General features: G+C 36.3%; 1 protein-coding gene across 8 annotated transcripts in view; it reads right to left on the bottom strand.

Annotated features, from left to right (window-relative positions):
- Positions 1-24824, bottom strand: part of WNK3 (WNK lysine deficient protein kinase 3) — a 123724-nt gene that overhangs the window by 94099 nt on the left and 4801 nt on the right. For 2 of the 8 annotated variants that reach the window (XM_087888676.1, XM_087888682.1), the window contains exons 2-4: positions 20810-20869; positions 19069-19187; positions 11232-11884 (exon numbers count right to left, since the gene is read on the bottom strand). In XM_087888676.1, the coding sequence (XP_087744802.1) occupies positions 11232-11753 (522 nt within the window). In that variant the 5' untranslated portion in view covers positions 11754-11884; positions 19069-19187; positions 20810-20869. Of the gene's footprint in view, positions 1-11231; positions 11885-19068; positions 19188-20809; positions 20870-21354; positions 21433-21542; positions 21723-21813; positions 22096-24824 lie in introns of those variants that run through there. The other 6 variants (XM_034434105.3, XM_087888677.1, XM_087888679.1 and 3 more) reach the window with 6 other exon arrangements.

Raw genomic sequence — 24824 nt, 5'->3', positions numbered from 1 at the left:
AATTACACAGAAGAACTATACAAGAACGAGCTTAACGTCCCTGATAACCACGATGGGGTGGTCATTGACCACGAGCCAGACATCCTGGAATATGAAGTCAAATGGGCCTTAGGAAGACTGAGCAACAACAAAGCTAGTGGAGGTAACAGTATTCTAGCTGAGCTATTCAAAATCTTAAAAGACAATGCAGTAAAAGTGCCACACTCAATTTGCCAGCAAATTTGGAAAACTCAACAGTGGCCACAGGATTGGAAAAGGTCAGTTTACATTCCAATTCCAAAGAAAGGCAATGCCAAAGAATGTTCAAACTATCGCACCATTGCACTCATTTCACATGCTAGTAAGGTTATGCTTAAAATCCTACAAGCTAGGCTCCAGCAGTATGTGGATCAAGAACTACCAGAAGTACAGGCAGGATTTCGAAGAGGTAGAGGAACTAGAGATCAAATTGCCAACATACTCTGGAACATGGAGAAAGTTAGGGAGTTCCAGAAAAACATCTACTTCTGCTTCACTGACTATGATAAAGCCTTTGATTGTGTGGATCACAACAAATTGTGGTAAGTTCTTAAAGAGATGGGAGTACCAGACCAGCTTACTTGTCTCTTGAGAAACCTATAAGGGGGTCAAAGAAGCAACAGTGAGAACTGGATTGGATCAAAATTGAGAAAGGAGTTTGGCAAGGCTGTATACTGTTGCCCTGCCTATTTAACTTATATGCAGAGCACATCATGAGAAAGGCGGGGCTAAATGAATCACAAATTGGAATTAAGATTGCAGGGAGAAATATCAACAACCTCAGATATGCAGATGATATCACTCTAATGGCAGAAAGTGAAGAGGAACTAAAGAGCCTTCTGATGTGGGTAAAGGAGGAGAGTGCAAAAGTAGGCTTGAAACTCAATATTAAGAAAACTAAAATCATGGCATTCAACCCTCTCAATTCCTGGCAAATAGATGGGGAAGAAATGGAGGCAGTGACAGATTTTATTTTCCTGGGCTCCAAGATCACCGCAGATGAGGACTACAGCCAAGAAATTAAAAGACGCTTGCTCCTGGGGAGAAAAGCTATGGCAAATCTAGACAGCATACTAAAAAGCAGAGACATCACCCTGCCAACAAAAGTACGTATACTCAAAGCTATGGTTTTCCCAATTGCAATGTATGGCTGTGAAAGTTGGACCATAAGGAAGGCTGAGCGCCAAAGAAGTGAGGCCTTTGAACTATGATGCTTGAGAAGACTCCTGCGAGTCGCTTGGACTGCAAGGTGATCAAACCGATCAGTCCTAGAGGAGATCAACCCTGACTGTTCTTTAGAAGGCCAGATCCTGAAAATGAAACTCAAATACTTTGGCCACCTAATGAGAAGGAAGGACTCACTGGAGAAGAGCCCAATGCTGGGCAAAAGAAGAAGGGGACGACAGAAAATGAGATGGCTGGATGGTGGAGTCACTGAAGCAGTCGGCATGAGCTTAAATGGACTCCGGGGGATGGTAGAAGACAGGAAAGCCTGGAGGAATGTTGTCCATGGGGTTGCAATGGATTGAACATGACTTCGCGACTAACAACAAAATTCTTTTAATTGTGAAATGGGTCAGTGTAGTCTTGTATTCTTTTCATTGTGAAATGGATTGCTTTTCTCAACAAATTGATACAAAAGATAGCTAAAAAAAAACTATAGATATTGGGGATAGACCAATTTATTATACATTTCCTCCAATCTCATATAAACATGATTGAGTAAAACCTCCCACCTCATTCCATTAAATTACCTTCCCACAATGTGTCTACTGAGACGACCTTCTTTCCAATGAAGTTTGGTGTCAAAAGAATGTGTCACTTGGACAAAATGACTGAGTAGATAAAGTAACAAACAAAACAGTGCTGCAAGAATCAAACAGTTCTTTATCATTATAACCTTCTATTTCTCTTTCTCAGGGTGGCTAACCTTTTGCCCTTATATTCTGGAATGATTTCTTCAATAGAAAACAAATTATGTAAAACATCCCATCATTCAGAAATGAATAACCTGAAACAATATTTACCTGACCTATCTATCCCCTCCTAATATCAAAGAGTAAATTTAGCAATAGATATGATAAATTACCTGCCTAGTATGATTTGACATGGATAAGTGATCAAGTGCAAAGCTGCACCACAACTGACTTTTATTTTTTTGCAATTCAGTGCCACCAACCAAAGCCCTCAAGAGACTATAAATTCATGCTGTTCCTGCGCAACATTTTTGTCTTACTTTCCAACCAACAAGTAAATTATTCCCTTTGATGAAAAGCAACAGATATGCTTAAATATAACACTAAAGAACTGTTTTTAATATACCGTCCTTGCTTTAATGCTGATGGCAATTGTTCAGGAACAGGGACAGCCTGGCTTGGTCTGATTGTGTACTTTTTTGTTATACAAGATAAACGTATTTGTTTGCTGAGAATATTTTATATCATGGTGGATTTTTATGTTTTTATCCGCTATAGGTGTTTTTTTTAGATTTTCATTTTTATATATAACTTAACATTAAAAAATTAACAATGTATTTTAGATTTTGTTAGCTTTTAAAATTATTTGTTGTATTTCAGCCTTGTTATGCTGGTCTATGGCCATAATAAAGATTTGATTTGGAGCATTTTATTATGTTGATTATTGCTTCAAATAAAATTGCTCAGCAATAAAAATAATTCCCAGAAATAAAATATATAGCCTTTTGCCTCATTACAGGTACTTACAGAGAATTAAGGGCTGCCACTGCAAAATGTTTATTTCATTTGGAAATTTGGATAGAAAGTAATGAAATTGCCACTGGTATGATGAATTCTTCATAAACTCAAATTTATCACATCACTCTATATACAGTAGTGGCCAAAATTGTGGAAACCTTTTGGGAAAAGTATATTTTTGAGGTTTGATGGCTAATAACACCACTTTTTTTTTTGGGGAGTTTCAAAGATAGTCATATTCCACTGCTGGAATGGCCTGGGAATAGCCCAGACCTTAACCCAACTGAAAATCTATGGAGCCGACTAAAGAAACTTGTTAGTCAGAAGCGACCAGCAATAAAAAACACAGTTAATAGAAGCAATCATTCAATCTTGGTTTCACATTGTAACAGCTGCAGAACTAAAAGATTTGGTTCACTCCATGGAAAGACATTGTAAGGCTGTAATTCATGCTAAAGATTACCCAACTAAGTATTAACTGACATGATAATTTTTGTATATCTCATTTTTTCTATGGTGATAATTTTTGTATATCTTGTTTTTTCTACGTATTTCACTTTTCTTCTTTATACTGTAACTGCTATTCTAATAGCAAATCCTTCAGAAAAGTTATTGCATTACATTTTTGATTACATTATCTTTCCATATAATTTTATGGTACTACTCCAAAAAAAAAGGGGGGGGGGTGTTATTAGCTAATTTTAGAAAAGAGACTTTTCCCAAAAGGTTTCCACGATTTTGGCCACTACTGTAGGATTATGGGAGGACTTGAAAGTTCCAAAGCCTGCTACTGCAATTTATCTGACAATCCAATATCTGTTTAAATACCTCCAGTAAAAAAGGGTCCACTACCCTCTGAAGAAGTTCCATTTTTAAAGCTTTTATTGTTTCAAAATTTGCCTGGCATCTAAATTAAATTAAAATTAAATCTCGTGTTTGGCACACAGGACACAGTCCTATCATTTGCTGTAGAGCTGCCTCTTATTCCTTTAGCTCCACCATTGCCCCAGGTCAGATTTCTGTGGTGTTTCTTTTGTGAGCTTCTGTTTCCCTGCAAACAATGAAACAGAAGCTCATAAAAGAAAAAGATCTTACCTTTTGCCACACTGCCAGTGCTGGGATTCCCCGCCTCCCACCGGCAGCTGGTCTTCGGGTCTCTGCATGTGATTTAGCACGAGCAGTTGATTGGTGGTTGGATCTGCCTCCCGGAATACCACCTATCAGCTCTTCCAGGCTGCAGGGATCACCACTGCCCATCACCACCCATCACTGCTGCCTCCGATCCCTGCCTCCGTGCAGCCCCATTTTCGGCCCATTCCAGGTGGCAGGGATTGGTGGTGGCAGTGATCCCCACCGCTTGGAATGGGCTGAAAATGGGGCGCACGGAGGCCAAAAATGGGGCACACGGAGGCAGCGATAGGGGGCAGCAGCGATGGGCGGCAACGATGGCAATGGGTGGTGGCGATCCCTGCAGCCTGGAACAGCTAATAGGCGGTATTCAGGGAGGCAGATCCAACCGCCAATCAGCTACTCATGCTAAATCAGGCTGTGCTGAAGCTGACCAGGCTGTTTGCCATTTGCTGCAGGGAAGCAAATTGCTGGGCAGCAGACCCCGAAGGGTGGGGGCCAGCGGGTGGGTGGGTCTTCAGCAACATTTGCTGTATAAGATGCAGAGACATTTCCACCCACTTTTTTTTGGGGGGGGAAGTGCGTTTTATACACCAAAAAATACAGTATATCTAACATACCACCTGCAATTGTTCCTGAGTAGGACAAATCTTAGCAAAAGTTACCCATGCTTTAGTTACATCCTAGTTGATCCCTTCAGTGGGTTCTTAAACAGTGTTCAGGAGTTTTAATGGGTACAAAATGTAGCAGCAAGGCTGCTAATTACTACATGTGAACTATTTTATGCTCAGAGACCTAGAAATGCATCCTAGGATAGCATTTTTAAAAGTTAAAGAACATTTATTTTAGAGACTGCCCATCAAACCCAAAGAGCAACTATGGGTGGTAAGAATGGCTTTGTATTATAAAGGGTTCCTGAAAGTATTGCATGGCTTCAGTGCTTCATTAACTCAAGAAAGGGGGAAAAATCCCTATCTGCCATTTTAAGTAATAGGCAACCCATTCCTATTTAAGCATTGTCCTTAAATCAGACATTCTTAACTTGAAGACTACCTGTAGAAAAATCTTTCCTGTGAGTTTTTAGAATTGTTATTTTTTTAAAAATGTAGAATTTGAAATTAAGTATCAGAAATCTTCCCAAGGAAAAATGTATTGATTAGATAAAATATGATAAGATGAAGGTTATCTTCATAACCTAGAGCAGTGATGGCTAACCTTTTTGCCATTGCATGCCAGGAGAGGGGGGTGGGGGAGGGTCGCGTGCACGTGCCTACGTGCATGCGTGCGCAACCCCCTCCCCCTCCCCCCTGCTCCTGGCACATGATGGCCTGGTAGGCCCGTTTTTCTTTCTTACCTGGTTCCAGATCCTCTCTGTGTATCTGGGAAGGGCGAAAACAGCCTTTCCCACTCCCTTGCAGGCCCTACGGAGGCTGAAAGGGCCCATTTCCCAACTCTCGGTGGGACAGGAAGTGACATTTTTTGCTGTCCCCAGCCTCCAGAACCTCTCTAGGAGTCTCTAGGAGCCTCTCTAGGAGTCTCTGGAGGCTGGGGACAGGAAAAAACATCACTTCGTGTCCCACCGGGAGTCGGGAAATGGGCCCTTTCAGCCTCCATAGGGCCTCCAAGGGAGTGGGAAAGGCTGTTTTCGCCCTTCCCAGATACACAGAGAGGATCTGGAGCCAGGTAAGAAAGAAAAACGGGCCTTCCCCACCCCGCCCCCAGGCCCTCCAGAGGCAGGAAACAGCTGTTTCCCTACTTCTGGTGGGCCCAGAAGGCCCGAAAATCAGCTGGCCGGCGCGCGCATGCGCCCCAGAGCTGAGCTGGCGTGCCCACTAATATGGCTCCGCATGCCTCCTGTGGCATGCATGCCATAGGTTCGCCATCACGGACCTAGAGGGAACTAGAAACAACTAAAGATTATAATTAAAGGAGAAGATTCACTAATACAGAATGGAGCAAAATGCTTTTAATGTTGGAAGAATTCAAGGATATTTGGGAACAATGCACTCAGAAATTATTCTTAAAATTTTCTGCAGTTATAAAAATAGAATTAAAAGAAAAAAGAAACAGGTTTTACTGGGCAAAATAGACTGAGGGTATATGAATAGGGACAGGAATGATATGGAAAAAGATGTTAAAAATTTACAATATGTACATTTGCAAATTGTACAGATTTACAAATGAGACTGGCTGATGTCTTAATTAAGAGAGATATAACAAACCAGAAAAGTGACTTTGATAACTTTCTTATTTTGAATTTACAAAAGAGACATGTTAAAAGTTTTGAAGGTACTTTGGAGAAAACAGAAAATGAAAACAAATCAAGTTCTGGGACAGTATTTAAAGAGATTAAAGAGGAAGATTGTTAAAAGCAAAGAGAAAGAATACAAAGTTGATTTATCTGACTAAGGTTAAAAGCACATGTTGTTTCTGGTAACTCTTAATGGGTTTTTGTTGACCAGCACTAAATGATGAGGTTTTAAAGGTTTGTTTAAGATAAGAAATAAAATATGGGAAGATTTTTTTTTTTCATGGAAAGTGACAAGCTGGTGTTAAAGTGTTAAAAGTAAGGAAAGGAGTGTGAAGTTGGTTTATTTGATTGAAGTTAAAATATATGTGTTGTTATTTCTGGTAACTCTTAATAGATATTGGATAATTAGTGCTGAATGAAGAAGTTTTAAGAATTTGGTTACAGATAAGAGATGAGATGTGGGAAGAAGGTATTTTTGTGTGATTGTACCAGAGAAGATGATAAATTACTGAAATAGTTTCTACTTGTTGTGATGAAGGAGCACGTCACTTCCTTGTACATTTTTTCCTTTATCTTTTCCTTATCTTCTTTTCTTTTCTTTAACCTTTTTCTCTGCACTTTTTACTCTTAGATTTTTAAAAATTTGTATTAGTCTTTTATTTTGTTTCTCTAAACTTTAATAAAATCATTTAATAATTAAGTAATTATTACATATAATGTAATATATATATGGTAAGATATAAATTAAAATGTATGGTACAATATAAATTATTTTTAAAATATACTTTTATTGCTTTTTAATTAATAGTAACAATCATACTTACATTGCCAAAGAGAAGGGGAAAAAATTAAAAGTGCTTTAATAAAAAAGTAAAAAAAGCCTGACAAGAAAACAATATGTGATTATAACAATATATGCAAATAAATCTATATATGCTTGGCTAATGCAAATATTATTCAAGTGCATAAATATTTTAAATATCTACTTGAATATCTTTTTTACTATATTCTGTATAATGAATCCCATATTTCATTGTACCAGTTATACAAAATCTACATCCGCAATCAGCTCATATGGCAAGTGCAATCAGATCTTCAATCCATTGACTAAATTGAGTCATATGTTTATTTTTCTAATGCTGTAATATCAGTCTTTAGCCACAGTAAGGGCTAATACGTATAAATGTATCTTTTAAAGAAGCATTATCCTTATTATATTTCCAATAAAATGTTGTTTTTGACAGTCCTTTTCTAAACAAACATAATGAAGTTCAATAATTCTAAATTCTAAATGTGTCTTTATCTGAGTGCCCGTAACATTCCAAATGTGCCTCCCAGCTCCAAAAGATTGAAAATCTTATATCACAAGTATGAAATAGTTAAAAATACACAGACAAAAATACACCTGGCATACTCACCTAAAATCAATTTAATTTCTTCCTAGAGGGCTTACTTCTAAAAAAATTCTTAAAGTTGGTTTTAGTAACTCAATAGCTAAAATTCTAACCCAAAGTCATATATAAGATCCTTCAAATAAACAGCCTTACTAAATAGCTTCTTTAACATCTTAGTACAACTAAGGATATTGATTATGGGGTTCAATCAATGAGCACTGTAACTGATAATGTGACAGGAGTATAAGTTTGAGCGTTGTAAGTGATGAGGCAGCATAATATAAGCTCTGATGTTTAGAAACATTGCATGGAAAATTCTGACAAGGTTAGGCTGAATTAGCTGTGGAAGAAATTAAACCAATTATGAAGCATACGGTAGTTATTCCACCACCCACTGATAGGTATATAGGGAAAAACAAGTACATACTGTTTTATTTTTAATCACAGCTGCTCAAGTCAATTTTCTATGACAAAAACAAAAACAGAAATAAAACACAAGCAATGAGCTAGCTTATTTAAATGATCTATTCCCTCTCCCCACTTCCAAAATCCCATATTTTCACCTTCTGTTTATTATACTGAAGTAGTATAACAATAGCATTTAGACTTATGTACTGCTTCATGGTGTTTTACAGCCCTCTCTAAGAGGTTTACAGAGTCGTTTCTCAAGGTTAATTCTTAATAGGAATAGTAGGCAATACACCAAGATTGCCTACTCTAAAGAGGAGAATGAAATTTAAATTTAATCATAAATTTAATTAGTATTGCAAAAAAATACAAATCAAAAAATACAAATCAAAAAGTAATAGTTGCTTTGGAGAAAGGTCAAAAATCTTATTGTTTATAAGATCATAGGAATCACACTGCATTAAGCAACAGAATTTTCAACACTAGTGTCTTCCAAATGCACTAGACTACCACTATCAACATTCCTAGTTGGCATGAACATATATCGCCAGGAAATTAAGAAACAGACAGCTGCCAGTCACTTGCTTCGAAGAAATTCTCAAGCTGGTGAACCCAAGCAACTGGCTTTAAACCTGTAGGTTTATATAAAGTATTACAGCTAACAGCAGACTTATCAAGCATTACAGTGTCTAATCACTTTATAATACTACACCATTCAAAAAAATTCTGCTCCCTCTTTATCCTCCATAACATTTTGCCAGCACAGATGGGGAGAGTAGCAAGGTATAAAGAAAAACAGTATTTTTGTATCATCAACTATTGTGACTTCTTCTCATCCTTATATCTTGCAACATTTTTTCTAGACAAAATTTTAAGAACACAGGAACATTTTCTTTCCTTGTATCAAGTTATCCTACAAATCATAGGAATACTATCTGAAACAGAGAAAATGGGAGGCAAGCTGAAATGGATGTTTCAAATGACCCTTTTACAATTTTCCTTTTGTAGTGGAAAAAAAAAATCAGGAAATCGTGGAAAACCTAAAGAAATAGGGGTGTTTCTCCAAATAAAGTGCCTTTCTTCATTATGCAAGCATTTCCTCAGTCCTCAGATAATACCTATGTACCCTGTTTCCCCAAAAATAAGACATCCCCTGATAATAAGCCCAATTGGGCTTTTGAGTGCATGTGCTAAACTAAGCCCCCCCTGAAAATAAGCCCTCCCCAAAGATATTTAAAAGCATGTGCAGCTGGTCACCACCATTTCCTCTGGTTTCCTCCACATGCCCCAAAATAATAAGACCTCCCCAAAAATAAGGCCAAGTGCTTATTTCAGGGTTCAAAAAAATATAAGACAGGGTCTTATTTTCAGGTAAACACGGGTAACAATTTGCATGAACCCAATATTGGGTAGGCTACTTACAAGATGGCCACAGGGACAGAGGGCTTGAAAAGGATTTTGGAGATAATAGGACTGAAGCTTGGGAACAAATAAGAATACAGAAAGAGAAGTACAGGCAGAGGGGAAAAGGCAGAAGGCAGAAAAATCCCCAAGCTCCTACTGAAAAAAACTTCACACATAAACTCATCCCTTGTTCAGCATTATTAGCCTTGCATTCTCTTATGACTACAGCATGTACAAGATACTTTATGAATGAATGCAAATATACTGTCCCAGGATAATGTTCCAAGATTCAATCTGCTTAGATCACCAGGACCAGAGGTTTAGTCTTCCGAGCTTTCGGACTGGTGCTGGAGCCCATCCTCCAGTTCCCTAAGGGTGGGCTTCAGCATGAGTCCTAAAACTCGGAAAACTAAACCTCTGGTCCCGGTGCCTGACCCAGATTGGATCCTGCAATAAGATATTTCATTCAGGTTAAGTGTTACGTAGGTCAGATTTATCTTTAACCATATTCTGCTGCCTTAATCCTGACCACAAGCACTCAGGCCTTATGCTTTTTCCCCTTTTATAGTTTAACACTTTCCCACTTTACCTTTTCCTGAGTGATACTATACCCTTTGATAGAAACTGCCAATACAGCTATAACATGTGACCAGCTGTTCTTCCAAGTACTTAATTTGACTGACCAAACCAAGAAGGACCAACTTCCAAATTTAAAATGCTTCTTAGTTTTTAATTTTCTTAATTGCAAGCCAATATTGGTCTGACATGTACTTAGGTTATTGTGGATAACCCAATTCCCAATACTTCATATTGTGGTTACACTGGTAAAAGCACCAGCAAGATATTAATTTTCATGTTATGGCCATTTCTTCTACCTTTTTCCATTGGGTAGAAGCCAGGAAGAGACCACCCACAAGCCATGGTTACATATTCTAGTCAGCCACTATATAACGGACTACTAACGAATGAAACTCAAATACTTTGGCAACCTAATGAGAAGGAAGGACTCACTGGAGAAGAGCCTAATGCTGGGAAAGATTGAGGGCAAAAGAAGAAGGGGACGACAGAGAATGAGGTGGCTGGATGGAGTCACTGAAGCAGTTGGCGTGAGCTTAAATGGACTCCAGAGGATGGTAGAGGACAGGAAGGCCTGGAGGAATGTTGTCCATGGGGTCGCGATGGATCGGACACGACTTCACAACTAACAACAAAAAATGAATTAGAAAACCACATTTGCACATTATACTGCACTATTAAAGAACTTGAATGTACATGTTGCAGACCTATGCTTAAATCATTTTTGAACTTATTTGCTGTGTCTACTTTAAAAACAACAACAACCCACATTTAATTATTTCATTCAATTATTTGATTTGTGAACTTATGAAAAAAGAAAAACATTATCAAAGTTTGTATGAAAGAATTTCAACTCAGGAGAGTTCCTAAAATAAACTGCAATCTTGTAAATCACATAAAACTGTTCAAAATGTTTATGAGTATATATAATTGAGATTTCAGTTGCTGTACAATTCAGCTAGGATTTTGTTCTCATTGAGGGAGGGCAGGATTTCTCACTTTGGTTTTCCTAGTGTATGAAAGAAGAAGTATAAAAATACGAAATGCTAACAGAACTGGTTGAGAGATCAGGACTTCACCCCCAAAATTACAAATTCTCTCTGCCTTCTAGGCATTTATTGAAATTGCCACCATACTTATATGCAACCATATCAACTTTTTTAAAAAAGTCCTACTTTTCTAATATTACAAAAACCTGGTAGATATTACATTAGGACCCATAACATACCATCTATAATATGATCAAGGCTATAAAGTTCAGTACAACTACATACCTCTCAGTGGTTAAATCAGAGCATACAATTAGCTCACTGACTGATGGAGCTCATCCACACTCACCTGCAGTTCACACCAAGCAACTTCTACCCAGGTTTCTGTGTCCAGACCCTTGAAGACAGTTTTGAAAGCTCCTCTTCCCAACTCAATGTCAAATTTCAGAAATCTTCCACCAGGTGATGTAGCCACAGCTTTCATCTCTGCCTCCTCTTCTATCTCCTTCTTCATCCTTTCCTTCGTGGCTTCCATAATCATCTTTGAGTTTTGCTCATTTCTGGCTTCTTGCTCAGCCACAAGTATACTGGCAGAAAGATGGATCATCCTCTGATCACCCAAGATAAATTGTTCTTGCTCATTCCGTGGAGTAAGTTCCAAGTCCTTTTCATCCTCCATTATCTCCACACTTTTTCGGAAAAACCTTTTTCTTTCTACAATTACCCCAGAGGCAGGTGTGTGAAGCCCCTCTTTGGTCCTGGCCTCCATGGTCAAAGTAGCATCAACAGAAGGATTCATACATTCCATAGAAACTCCATCAGGTTTCTCTGATTCTTCTGTGCTGGCTGATTCACCAGAGTCTGTAGCCATGACACAGCAGAGCCTTGGCACTTAGATATATGAAGTGTTTCCCTTCCTCTTCACTCCAGGCACATCATGAATAACTGCAATATTATCAGGATTTACTTCCTCTCAGATTATCATAAGATTCCCATAGCAACCTGTAACAAGAAGGAAGGAGGGGGGAAAGGTTCATTTTGAAAGGTGAAATATGAAGCAGGCACCAAAACTGCAGTGTTCAGTTAATTAGTCTACCTTCTTTATCCCAGCAACAGAAACCTAGTTTTTTGTTTAAAGACATTTTTACCGCTGAGCCAGTAAGATGAATAATGTACTATATAGATCACCTTAGATTATTGGCTGAGTTGAACATCACATGATGTTACTGTAAACAAATCCCTTGGCAGTTTGACATATGAATGGAGTTTGTTGACCTAAATATTTCCTCCTTTTCCAACTTCTTAAATTTAGTAATTGTTAGTTAATTCACCCAATGAATTAATTGTCAGAGTTGATGCATGCTTGGGAACTTACACACTTTGTTGTCTCCTACTTTATCTGTATTACATTGTACATTGTATGCTTAACAAGATTCCCTCTTTTGGGTTTCCAAGAACCCGTCAAGCTTGGAACCTTGTAATTTATTTCTCCATATAAAAAGCATCCTATTTCAGAAAAAAAGAAAATGAACACAAATAAATGTGACACTGATTGTTTAAAGTCACATAACAATAAGAGATCAACATATAATATAATCTAACGACTAAAAATCCTGCTTATACAGTAATGCTTCTACCTATATTGCTTGAAAAAAAACAGAAATTACTTAGTAGCTATATTTTCAGAAACTACTCCCTTTGTGTTCTGCTCTGACCACAATTGCTCCTTATAAATTAAATGAAAGAGGCATTTTTATTCTTATGTTCTGAATGTGCATTGTGGATGCTTAATAATTAAATCCAGATAAACTGGTATTTCCTGCTAGTATGCTGTATTATGATGGAGCACTGTCCAAAGTGCTTGAGATTTTTCATGTGGTTTGAGGCTGAGGTGTTTTTTTTAAAAGCAAGCTTTCAAATGTAAAAAAAGAAAAATCCATGCCTCAATGGGAGTTCATTTAATCAGCCAGCCTCTGTAACACCACATCTTCAAGCAAATGGAGTTAATGGAATCTATTCAAATCCCTCTAGATATTTACACTCACATGTCAAGTTTATTTACAAATGCTGAAAGCAATGTGTTGCAGCGAAGACTTAACTACTCAGCATCAGTGCATAAGCCAAAATCTTTTACTGTACTACACATTTCAGTTAAATCAATTAACATATGTAATGGTTTCATAAAACAATCCAAATCCATGTTACTGTGTCAAGCTTTTAATATTATATTTTAACATGCCTTGAGACATGTTTTAAAAAGAGCAAGAAAAAGAACAGCCATGAGAAAACCAACATGCTGTAGTTCTCCAGTTAAACTAGATATTCCTTGTGAAGTTGTGAATGTATTTTAGAATTCTACATCTTCATAATGAAGATACAGTAGGTGTATGCAGAATCTGAGTGAGTTAAAAGAAAAAAACTAGTTTAATATATGCTGTGAAGGAGAATAAAAATGGGTAAATATTGTACTTGGTATTGGAAAAAAAATAATTAAGATATCACAACATTTAAAATTTGTTCAATAAAGAGAATATTTGACACAGTCATTCTTTGGATATAAAGCAACAGAAGATCATTCACTGAGAGGGTATTATTTGCATGACAAGCAATGTTTAGGTTTACTTCTGCCTTTTTTCTGTGAAAGAAACAGAAGCTTCCTCCGCACAATTTTCAGCTTCACCATCCCACCAACCATTAGTAGCATTTTCACAATTTTGTGGTGCACTCAGCAAATGTTTTCACCTATTCTTGAGCCAGTACTCCTCTAACTAGCCAATAGGGAAACACTAAAAATAGCAAAACACTCCATCCTCCTTCTTGTTCCTCCCTTGCTACATTTCAGTTTTATAGCAAGAAACAAATAACCCTCATCCCAAGCCCAACTGTTACTCTGTTGGAATGCAGCAAAGTCCCTCTGCTAAGTAGCCTGAAACTAATGGGGGAACAGTCTGGGAAGCAAAAAAACATCTCATGAGCGAGGAAGCAAAGTGAGACCGGGAACTGCCTACCCTACAGCTATAGAGAAAATGCTACATAACTATCTTTCAGCATTTCCTTTAGAGGCAATTGACTAACTGAATCAATTAATTTCTGAATTGGCTCTGTGTACAAAGCCCACTAGAAATTCCTTAGCATTATAGAAACATACATGAGAAAATGCCAATGCCATTTTGGTGTCATTCTTACACATGAAAGAGGGTATCATTAATTATATAGAATTAGTCTTTCTCATCTCCATCCTCAGCCTTGTGTACTCCAACAGGGAATCTTGTGATAGTATGCCATTCATCTCGCAGGAGATGACTCTAAGTGACTTATAGACATTTGATTAAAATGCACTATAAAACATTAAAACAATAAAATTCAAGTAAAATAAAACTAACCAGGATGGAGAGGGAAGGAACAAAATGTGCACAGGAAGCAGGTGAGGTGTTATCTACTCCAATACCCACCTCCAACCTGCCACACCTCCATTGGGGCCCCAAATTAATTGGTACAGCATTGTCATCAAGGCCTTTTGGAGAAATATGTAGGACACAATGCAGGGATTACAAATAGAAGGGGGACTTGGTAGAAATATCCTTTAATGTGAATAGGACAATAGGATAGGGATCATTAAATGCAGAACAAAGTTAATCAGTATATAATACTTGACAACCCCATGCCCCATTGGATCATCTCTTCGGAGACATTTCCCTACTTAAAACACAGAAACAGAATGACCAAAGGCAGGCAAAAAAGCAAGAGCAACTTCTAACTTTCTGCCAGCTCCCCCATTGAGTTTCCTTGTGAGAATCTGGCAGGGAACACTGGATATTGGAGAGACAGTTTGGTCTAGTGATTAAGGCCCCAGGCTAGAAAGCGGGAGACTGTGAGTTCTAGTCCCGCTTTAGGCATGAAACCAGCTGTGTGACTTTGGGCCAGTCAGACACTCTCAGCCCAATCCATCTCACAGGATTGTTGTTGTGGGGAAAATAGGAGGAAGGTGTGTTGGATATATTCACCTTAGTTATTTCTAAAAACAATAAAGACAGGATACAAATAAATATATCCCTTCCCTTCCCAGCAGGGAAGGTAAGTGGTTGCTGCTGGATGAGGGATGAGACTGTCTAAGAATCTGTCTCAGAACACTGAAAATGAAGATGACATGACAATAGCAGCAACGAGCAGAAGAAGCCAGTAACACTGAAGCAGCCACAACTTTCCCAAATTTTATTCCTTGGGAGTCAAGGGTCCTGGATTTTGCACACATTCTGTAAGCCCATCTGAGGTACCTGAATTATTATAGTGTAGAATATATTAAGAGAGCCAGTTGGAAGTAATGGTTAAAGGATCAGGCTAAAAACCTGGCATCTGAGTTCTAGTCCTGTCTTGGGCACAAAGTTAGGTGGATGATCTTGGGCCAGTCACTCTCTTTTAGCCTCAGAAAATGACAAATCACTTCCTTTTTTTAAGATATAATTTTTATTGAAGATTTGTACATAAATAAAAGATAAACATGAAAATAAAGTTAAAAAGAATAACATAAATAAAAGAAAAAGTACAAAAAGCACAAGTAGAAAAAGATAATTTAAAAAGTGACTTCCTACATTCTTGGTAGTGATTACAAACTAATTATTTATCCTCTCTCTTTAAGATTATATTACAACGATTTCTACTATCCCATATTCAGACCATTTTTCAATCAGCAAATTTAGAAATCATTCAGCAAAAGTGGCAAACCACTTCTGAAAAACCTTGCCAAAGAAACTGCAGGGGCCAATCCAGGCAGTAGCCAGGCATCCATAATGATTCAAAGGCATAAGTAATTAAATAAAATAAATATAAATATATTAATCCATAAACTAACAACATAACAGTAGTTAAGCTGTTCTAAAACTTGAAATGTTCTAAAATCATGCGTTCTGTAATCTCATTCCCTGTGAATATCATTCTCTATTTTTGAGATATAAAACAAAAGAAAATGATATCAGAGAACTCTATGAAATTCTATCAATGCTTGCTTTACCTAGTTCTTCCACCTTTACACGGTAAAATCAAAATAAATTAGCAACTGAAGCATGCTAGGAAAATTAATTTTAACAACTCGCCCACTCTGTAACAAAATATTATTAATAGCCTGGTCCAGCAATCGCTCCCCCCCCAACCTGCTCCAAAAAGAGAAAATGTGAATTCACAGGTGCAGCTCTTTTACTAAAGCTACTTGAAATGGAATCCAGAGCATATGCTAACAGGAACAAACATACAACGAATGATTGACAATTCACCTTTGAGGCCAAAAGCCAACTGAGCCTATGACATTCCCACACTGACTTTTAAAATCAAAGTACCTCCCACTTGTATACATAAACAATAGTTTTTTTAAAAAAATATTTTGTTTGCATACTATATTTTACAATAAAACTATATCTAAAGCTTTAAAATGTTGGAATTTATTCACATACTTATTTTGGGTTACTGTATTTATTAAATCCAATCCTAGAAATTCTAGTTATTTAACAATGCACAATGCACTATTTTAGGAAACTAGCCAAACTGAAACAATGCAACAGATAAACAATGCTAAGGAAACAGCACTACCACTTTTATAAGAAATAAATGAAAGGCAAAAAATACTATCTGGGAAGAAAAACAAAGGCAAAGAAACTAGGGGGAAGTACTAGTATATTTAGGCTTGAAAAATTCAAAGATTATACTGTAATGGACTGCTATTTAAATGTTTATCAATAGTAGACAATAACTGTGTTCCGTTATTAACACATCACTAATTAACACACTTAGCACTAGCTTGTACAAATCCAACTTGTCTTTAATTTATGATCTGTGAAGCAAAAATTTGGATTAAATAAACAATATTTAACACAATAGTTAATACTGTATTGGGTAGGTCTATTGTGTGAAAACATAATTTCAAATGTTAAACCAAAACTGGGCAATCAATATCCGACAAAACATGCAGCCTCCACAGTATTCTGAGACAACACTGCCAAAATTTGGTGGCAAATAGCCTCATTTCAGTTATACATTTCCCCCAAATTTCTGAAAAATGAGTAAAAATCACATGACTATACAGTAATTCAGCCATTTGCCTGCTAAATTTCAGTACCATAATTTCTGCCTATTTTTAAGATTTTCCAGGTCCTCATGTTAAGCATAGGGGTACTGTAGTTTACTTCTGTTCCTTTTTCTATGATTACTACTTCAAAAAGGGGCTCATTTCCTGGCTGTATTAACATCTATAATAATAGTTTTCCATATATTTTCCATATATTTATTTTGTACTGTTTTAATTATTTTAATTGTTTAATTGTTTTTATGTATTACGATATACACTGTCCAGAGTCACTTGTTGAAATTGCTGGGTGGCTACAGAAATCAAATAAATTAAAAATAAGTTTTAAAAATCAGATCAAGAACTCTCTAATCTATATAAAATCAAAACCAATTATTTATGATCATATTATGTACAATTCTGAATGAATTACTGAATCAATCGAACAATTATTTAATGGACAACCTCAATGAAGAAGATAAATATTTCTATTCGTCTACCTTATTTTTTTACCTTCTTACATTAATATGTGTTTGCATGCACACACACACACACACACACACACACACACACACACACACACACATATTGTACATACACATACCTTTGAGTCAGTGTTGGCTCCTGGTGACTGCCTGGATAAATCCAAACAGTTATCTTGGCAAAGTGTGCTTCCTAGGGCTAAGAGTGAATGACTGGCCCAAAGTCCCCCAGTTAGCTTTGTGCCTAAGTCAGGACTAAATCACACGGTCTTCTGGTTTCTAGACATGCTTTAACCACTACACCAACTTGGTTCCCGAATATTAAATATTCATCTAAAATAAAATTATATAATATATGACATATTTATATAAATATTTAATAAAGTGTCACGATATTCCAGATAACTGATCTGTAGAGCTAATTCAATTAATTACTCTAATTAAATTAGTTTAAAATCTATACTGTAATACTGTTTGGTATTTTATTATGCTGCTGGAGAATATTCTGCTAAACATCCGTTATAATCCTCTATCTGCATTTACACGAGGTAAGCACCTTTGGTTAAATGAAGCATGGTTTATTCCATTAACTTAATTTCCTGGGTTAATATGATATACTGAACCATAAGCTAAACACATGGATTGGATTTATACAACATGTTGCAATAAATTATGGATGGCTTTAAGATTCTCTAGAGATAAATGAAATTCAAATGAATGATATTTCCATACAAAGCTATATAATGTAAGATAACCTTTCTTAAACCAATATTTCTGGACTATAACATGACTTATGTTAACCCAACAAAAAGATAGAGAGAACAGGTTTCTCCTTTCCAATGTATCCTTCCCCCCCTTTATCACTCTACTTTAAAAAAAAAAACAAAGATGGCAACTTAGTAGACTTCCACCTACAGCTATCTTTGCGAGGCTCATAGATTCTATCTTCCTCATTTAACATTTCAACCTGAATAATGTACATAGGTATTTCTGAGTATTGCTTCAAGTTATCTTAGATAACTTGAGGAAATACTGCATGCAAAAAAGCATGTCAGAGGGAGTGATGCAACAGAAATAGTAACTCACATTTGACTGCCATGCTTAAAGGAATAGGCATTTGCTAGGCAAGAAAATTTCACTTGAGATTTAAAGAACAGGTATATGATAATATAGTATGAGATCAATACAGTCTAAATCATGCATAAATCTTCCATTCCATTCATCAGATCAGCAATCTCACCATTAGCTGAGATTGCCTGGCCCTTAAGATTATTTTGGTTGGTCCTATTATTTAACTCATTCTTTAAAAAGACATGAAGACCTACAGTACAATATCTTGCTTGTTTAATCATGATTTATTGAAAAATTGCAGCTGGCTGGATTCAAACAACATAATGAAGCTTGACGATATAGACCATAGTTTAAAACTCCAAAGGCCCAGTTAATACAATACGAAAAAATTTATGTTTAGTAATTTAGTAAAATGTGATCATAACTTTTAGTTTAAATGTTGTACTGTCTATTGCTACACTCACTGTCATTCTGGATGATAGTTAATATTGATAAGACTACAATTGTTGGTTGCTCCCAGAACTTTTGAAAACAATGTAGTACTCACACATGTACTTTAAAAAAGACTCCTTCTAACATACCTTAAAGAAATCCCTGATGAGAAAACAGCAGCCTGCTTGATCAATAATTATTCAATACTCCATTGTTGAAGTTGAAATTAGTTTCCAATTTGTATTCTTAGGTGGAAGAAGCAGTAGCTCTACAAGCAAATAAAGAACTCCATTAACAAATAGTACATCTAAACTGCACTGATCTAAAAATATCTGGTTAAAACCTTTAGATAACATTCCATGAATAATCATAAACCATGAACACGTTTTTAGTTAACATTATTTCTCGCCAAGTCAAAAAGTAACTGGATCTTATGACACTTCTATATTTTAAATAAAAAGTTCAAAATTGCTGTGGTGAATTAAAGCTGCTTATTTTAAATCAAGAATTCTCACTTTGAAAAAGGTATAGTATGTTTCCACAGAGAATGCTTACCTATGGTTAAATAATCCATTTACTAAATGTTCTGGTTTCATATAACATATTCAAGCATCAACTAACTAACTACACAAGCTGCATTTATACAGCATGCTAGACTAAGTGATAAACTAGTTGGTGGTTTAGTACGCCACAGAGTCAGACTATTGTTTAATTGAGCTATAAATTTAAATATGTAAATATTGGATTCAAGCAACAATACATTGCGCTTGTTTTAGAAATAATTAAAGCTGCAACCAAATACAGATGATAAAGCATATGGTAAAGTTAACTACAAAACTAAACACAGGTTTTTGTGGATATTCTCATTTGCTACTAATACTTAGAACTAAATAACAATTAGAGATGATGATTAATAGTTCCAAAACATGCACAGCTCTGGTGTTTAATATTATTCAGTAAAAGATCCTGTTTCCTTAAGAAATCCTGGCCTTTGGCCAACAGCAGCATTTGGGTTCAGCTACAAGTCAAAATTTTCTGGTCTACTGCTAATGGAGGCACACATACAACAGCTGACTTTAAAAAGATACATGGAACTCTGGTGAGTTTTATTTAACCCATATATGTCAACAACAGCCTAAAATAACTGTAATGATTCTGTTTAGTTCCTATTCTATACAGTGCTGCATTATACATGCCCTGCTATTTACAAAGTAACAGAGAAGCTATTCAGGGCTGGAGGGGATAAATTTCCTCTGAATGGATGGCATAAAATCATTATTTTGAAACATAGAATATCACTGGAACTTCACAGAATGATACTAGCATCATCTGTGACACTGCATCACATTTTATCCATCATGTTTAAATTCTGCTATGAAGAAACAATTGTTTTCATTTCTTTTCTAAAGGACACCACAGCCACCCCTACCGGTGATTTCAAACTCTGCTAGACATTCTTTCATACTGCTAAAGGTACTAGAGTTTTCTGAATTACTGATCTATGCATTGTACCTTTCTAAAGCAAAAAATACAAGTAGCCAGATTTATCTACCATAGTGCACCTGACCCAGATACCAACATCTGCAGCTGAGTTCACAAATGATTTCACTAGCAGCAACAGAAACATTTTGGAACGCGATATATGTAGCATATATCCCTCAATTCTTTAAATTCTCTTTGTACAATCTCAAGGCATACCTCAAAATTAAGAAATGTGGATCTGTTTGATTGAATCATTTTATATTAAATTACCCACTGTATTTATCTACAACCCAAAGGATTTATCTATCAACCAGGGATGCAATAAAAATTATAGATTTGATAAAGAATTACATGGACTAGTTCTAAATAAAAATTTAAAATGCTATGGAAGTCAAATTAACTACGTACTTCATTTTAGAGATCAGCCACAGAGAGATTCCCCAGGTGGAAGAGATCATCCTTTATTTGCTAAAATTAAAAATGAAAAACTTAATATACTTAAAAAGCATACTCTTATATTTACTTAATCGTAAAACTCACTGGCCTCAGTAGATCTTATTTCCTAGTAACTATTCTAGAACTTTAGGCACAGTTATTTTAAAATAAAGATCATTTAAATATATAACATTCTGTGGGAAAAGAACCCCACTGATGAATCTAGTCTGCAAAATTCCTAGGGGTGAAAGAAATACACAGTCACAAGGTACTTAAAAAAAAAAACAAAACCGCAGCATGGGATTAAAACCACATCAGGGCAGGATATGTGCAATTAATATTATAAATCATATACAAAGGTACGAAGAAAAGGTAAATGTATAGCAAAAGTACAAGTAATTTTTAAAAAGGAAAGTTTCCTTCTCTTCTGTTTAGCTCACACAAATCTCTACACAGCTTTATACCCACATTTCCTTCATGCACGGTAAATAAAACAGTAGTTTGTTCTGTATCCCTACCTCATCATCTTGGAACACGATTCACTCTACAAAGAAATTCCATCCACCCTGACTCACACACACACCTGTCTTCCCAACACCAAACATCATTCATAATTGAAAACCTAGAGCTTTTTGTCCATCCCAATTCCCCAACTAATCAATCCCCCCCCCAAAAAAATCCTTGGTAATACAAAATCTACACATACTTTCAAAGGACTAAATCCAATTGATCTTACGGAAATTAATGCACAAATTATTGGTATTTAAGATTATAATATAAATCCCAGGCTGAATCCATTTTCTGCTCCAACAACCAGCATTCTAAGCAGCGTTCAGCATGGCAATCCATCCAGACATACTGTAATCACATGCACAAAAGCCGCCCAGGCACCCCTCCTCTTCTTCTTCTTCCGCTCTCTCTCATTACTACCCACCCGCTTTTAGGAGGGGAAAATCTTTATACTTATTTCTTCTTACCCAAATGTTTAAGGTTTGGGTCAACGCCAAGGGGAATGCATCTCTCCATCTCTGTGGACTCCTCTCAAACAAACCCCATGGACGCGGCAAAGAGGAGCTGGAGGATGCTCACTGCATTCAAGAGAGAAAAGACCCCCACCTCCTTATAAGAAAGAACTTCCGGGTAATGGTGAACCTTATAAGCAGGTGAAGAACAATCCTCTCCCTTCCACCTCTACTCTGGGCTGTACTATTCTAAAGAACCTACCCCCCCTCCCCGCCGTCTCTCTCTCTCACACACACATACACATTCACAGAACGGGGGAGGGGAAGATGGAAGCAGAGGAAGCCCTCTTGGAAAGCTTGATATAGGAACAAAGTCTTAATGAAGCAAACTACTGGGATAAACCATCTAATCTCTGTTAAGGAGGGAGACAGAGATATATTATTACCCGGATGTCAAAGAAATGGGTTCTTTCCGATGCATCACTGTGGGTATGATGGCAGTATAGTAGGTCATTTGAACACACATATCTAATTAATGTAGTGTGATTAAAGATTCATTAATACTGTAGAGATATTTGCCACAAGTTCAGCAAAAATTTGCATATATGTACAAAAAAAATCTTAAATACTAACATCTTTATATAAAAAGAGCAATTGTAGTATGTAAATTTATCCAGGAACAAAATACTGTATATTTGCATCTTAAAAAATTTGAGAATAGAAGGTTCCAGAGAAGTCTGGAATATTCCATTTTCACTCCAAACCATACCATTACATCAATAAACAACCAATTCAAAGATAGAAAGTGAACAAATATTTTCACTCTAGGATTTTAAATCTGAAGTAGCATCATTCCAGCAAAGCATTTTTTTTACAATCTTTGCTTGATAAATTATTACTAAATTATGTACTTAGACAGGAATATAGCTAACTCAATCACAGTTTTCAAAAGGGGATCTAGAAAATTAAGATTGGCAAATCTATTTACTTTCTAGGTGAACAAAACATTACTGAAGAGAAAATCATTAAATCATACAACACATTCATTGCGTGCTAGGAGCTCAAAGCACTTCCAAAAATAATATGGAAGTGCTTCTATGCTTCTATATGAATTCTAAGGCTCCAGTTCCTAGTTAAGTATTGATTATGTGCCATCAAGTCATTTTTTACTCCTAGCAACCACACAGATTTATGTCTATTTTATATTTTATTTTACATTTTATACTAGTTCAATATACTCATGAGCAATTACACAAATGGTGGAACAGATTATTTTAAAAACATTTTTACTATAGTACTTATAAAACCGATCCCTCCTCCTTTTCATGAAATGGAAAAATTCTAGAGATTATGCCTATTGTAACTATCTCTGAAAATTAATAAAATATACTTTTTATTTTTATACTTTTATAATTAATAATTTTCTTTTTCAAAACTCTTATTCTGTAAATAAGATATTAAAATACTTCAGACTAGGAAATCAGAGTTTAAAACAGTCTTCAGTAGAAAATCTAGAGCAGACTCTAAAGGAGTTATGGTGCAACAGCCCATCTATTTTAATAGTTTTACAACATCAGTCTGCAATCAAATCTATATGGCTCCTTTTGTGTAATATATCAAGATATAATCCATGATTTATAAACTGGCTATGTTCACACACTCTTGCCAAAAAAACTCAAACCACAACATTCTGGCTTAACATGATAACTTGTTTTCACAGTACACTATGACAAAATGAAATGTATTTAGCGTTGCTTGCCATATTGGTTTCTTAACCATGGTTTAAGATTTGGCATTTTTTGTACAACCCATATATATATTAGGCTTTGAATCCTGTCCTTGAACATTGCCCAGAAACCACTACAGCATTGAAGAAAGTAATTGGTTCTAGAAAATTACTATGTAATCAATTGGGAGAGGATATATAGAATCAGACTGGGGAGTACTACATATTGGAGGGTTGGGCAGGAGTTACTTTTGACTCCTAACTCTCTGGAGAAGGCTCTAATGCTGGGAAAAGGTACAAGGAAAGAGGACAACCAGGTACAATCCTGCTTTGAAGATGCAACAGAAGGGCTGAGCTCTGCAGGTAAACTGGCCAGCAGGAGAGTAGACTCTAATGAGCAATAGGCCTCAGCCGGTGGAGGCTCAGCATGGCTTAGTGTCATCAATCCGAGAGAAAAAATTGTGAACAACTTTTCAGATCTCAGCTCTGTTATCTTTATTGTGCTGTGCTTAAAATTCTGGATTAGAGTTCAATGTTTTTCTTGTCCCTCTCCTCGGACTCATCATTTGTGCATTGGATTTCTGGTTTTGACTTTGCCAGGACTGTAAGTAATGTTGGCGGTGTCATCACTTACATTTTAGTTTTCAGATGCCTTTTTTAAAAAATTTATTTGGTCATCTATTTTTTATTGCTAAGATGTTTTGAGCAGTATGTATGGGCCAGAATTCATTTTTTGTCATTTCTTCCTCTTTCCCATACTGTTATTTTCTCTTGCGGGTCATATATAAACAATTCTCAGTTCTTGGCCAGTTGTTTGAATATTAATCAAATATAGTTATGCACAGAATCCAGTAATTAAAAAGGGGATTAGTCTGATAATGTAAGATAAAAATAGAAATTAATCAGAGCACTCTGATCGCTAGGTGCTTTCACTTCACCATCTTGGCTGCTCCTCCAAGCCTGTAAGCCTGCCATATTTTTTAATTTAAAATTTTTATTGCTTTTAAAATAACAGAAAAAGAAAAAAGGAACAAAGTCCAAAAATACATAACATTATAAAAAATGCACAAGTACTTACAAAAATATACAGTTGTCATCTTAAAGGTAAAGGTTCCCCTCGCACATGTGTTAGTCGTTCCCGACTCTAGGGGGTGGTGCTCATCTCCATTTCAAAGCTGAAGAGCCAGCGCTGTCCAAAGACATCTCTGTGGTCATGTGGCCAGCATGACTAAACGCCAAAGGCGCATGGAACACTGTTACCTTCCCACCAAAGGTGGTCCCTGTTTTTCTACTTGTATTC

This window comes from Pantherophis guttatus, chromosome 2 (assembly GCF_059756535.1).
Source record: "Pantherophis guttatus breed Tessera chromosome 2, ASM5975653v1, whole genome shotgun sequence".
Taxonomy (NCBI): Eukaryota; Metazoa; Chordata; class Lepidosauria; order Squamata; family Colubridae; genus Pantherophis; species Pantherophis guttatus.
The sequence above is the reverse complement of the archived record's forward strand: the minus strand, read 5'-3'. Positions and strand labels throughout refer to the sequence as shown.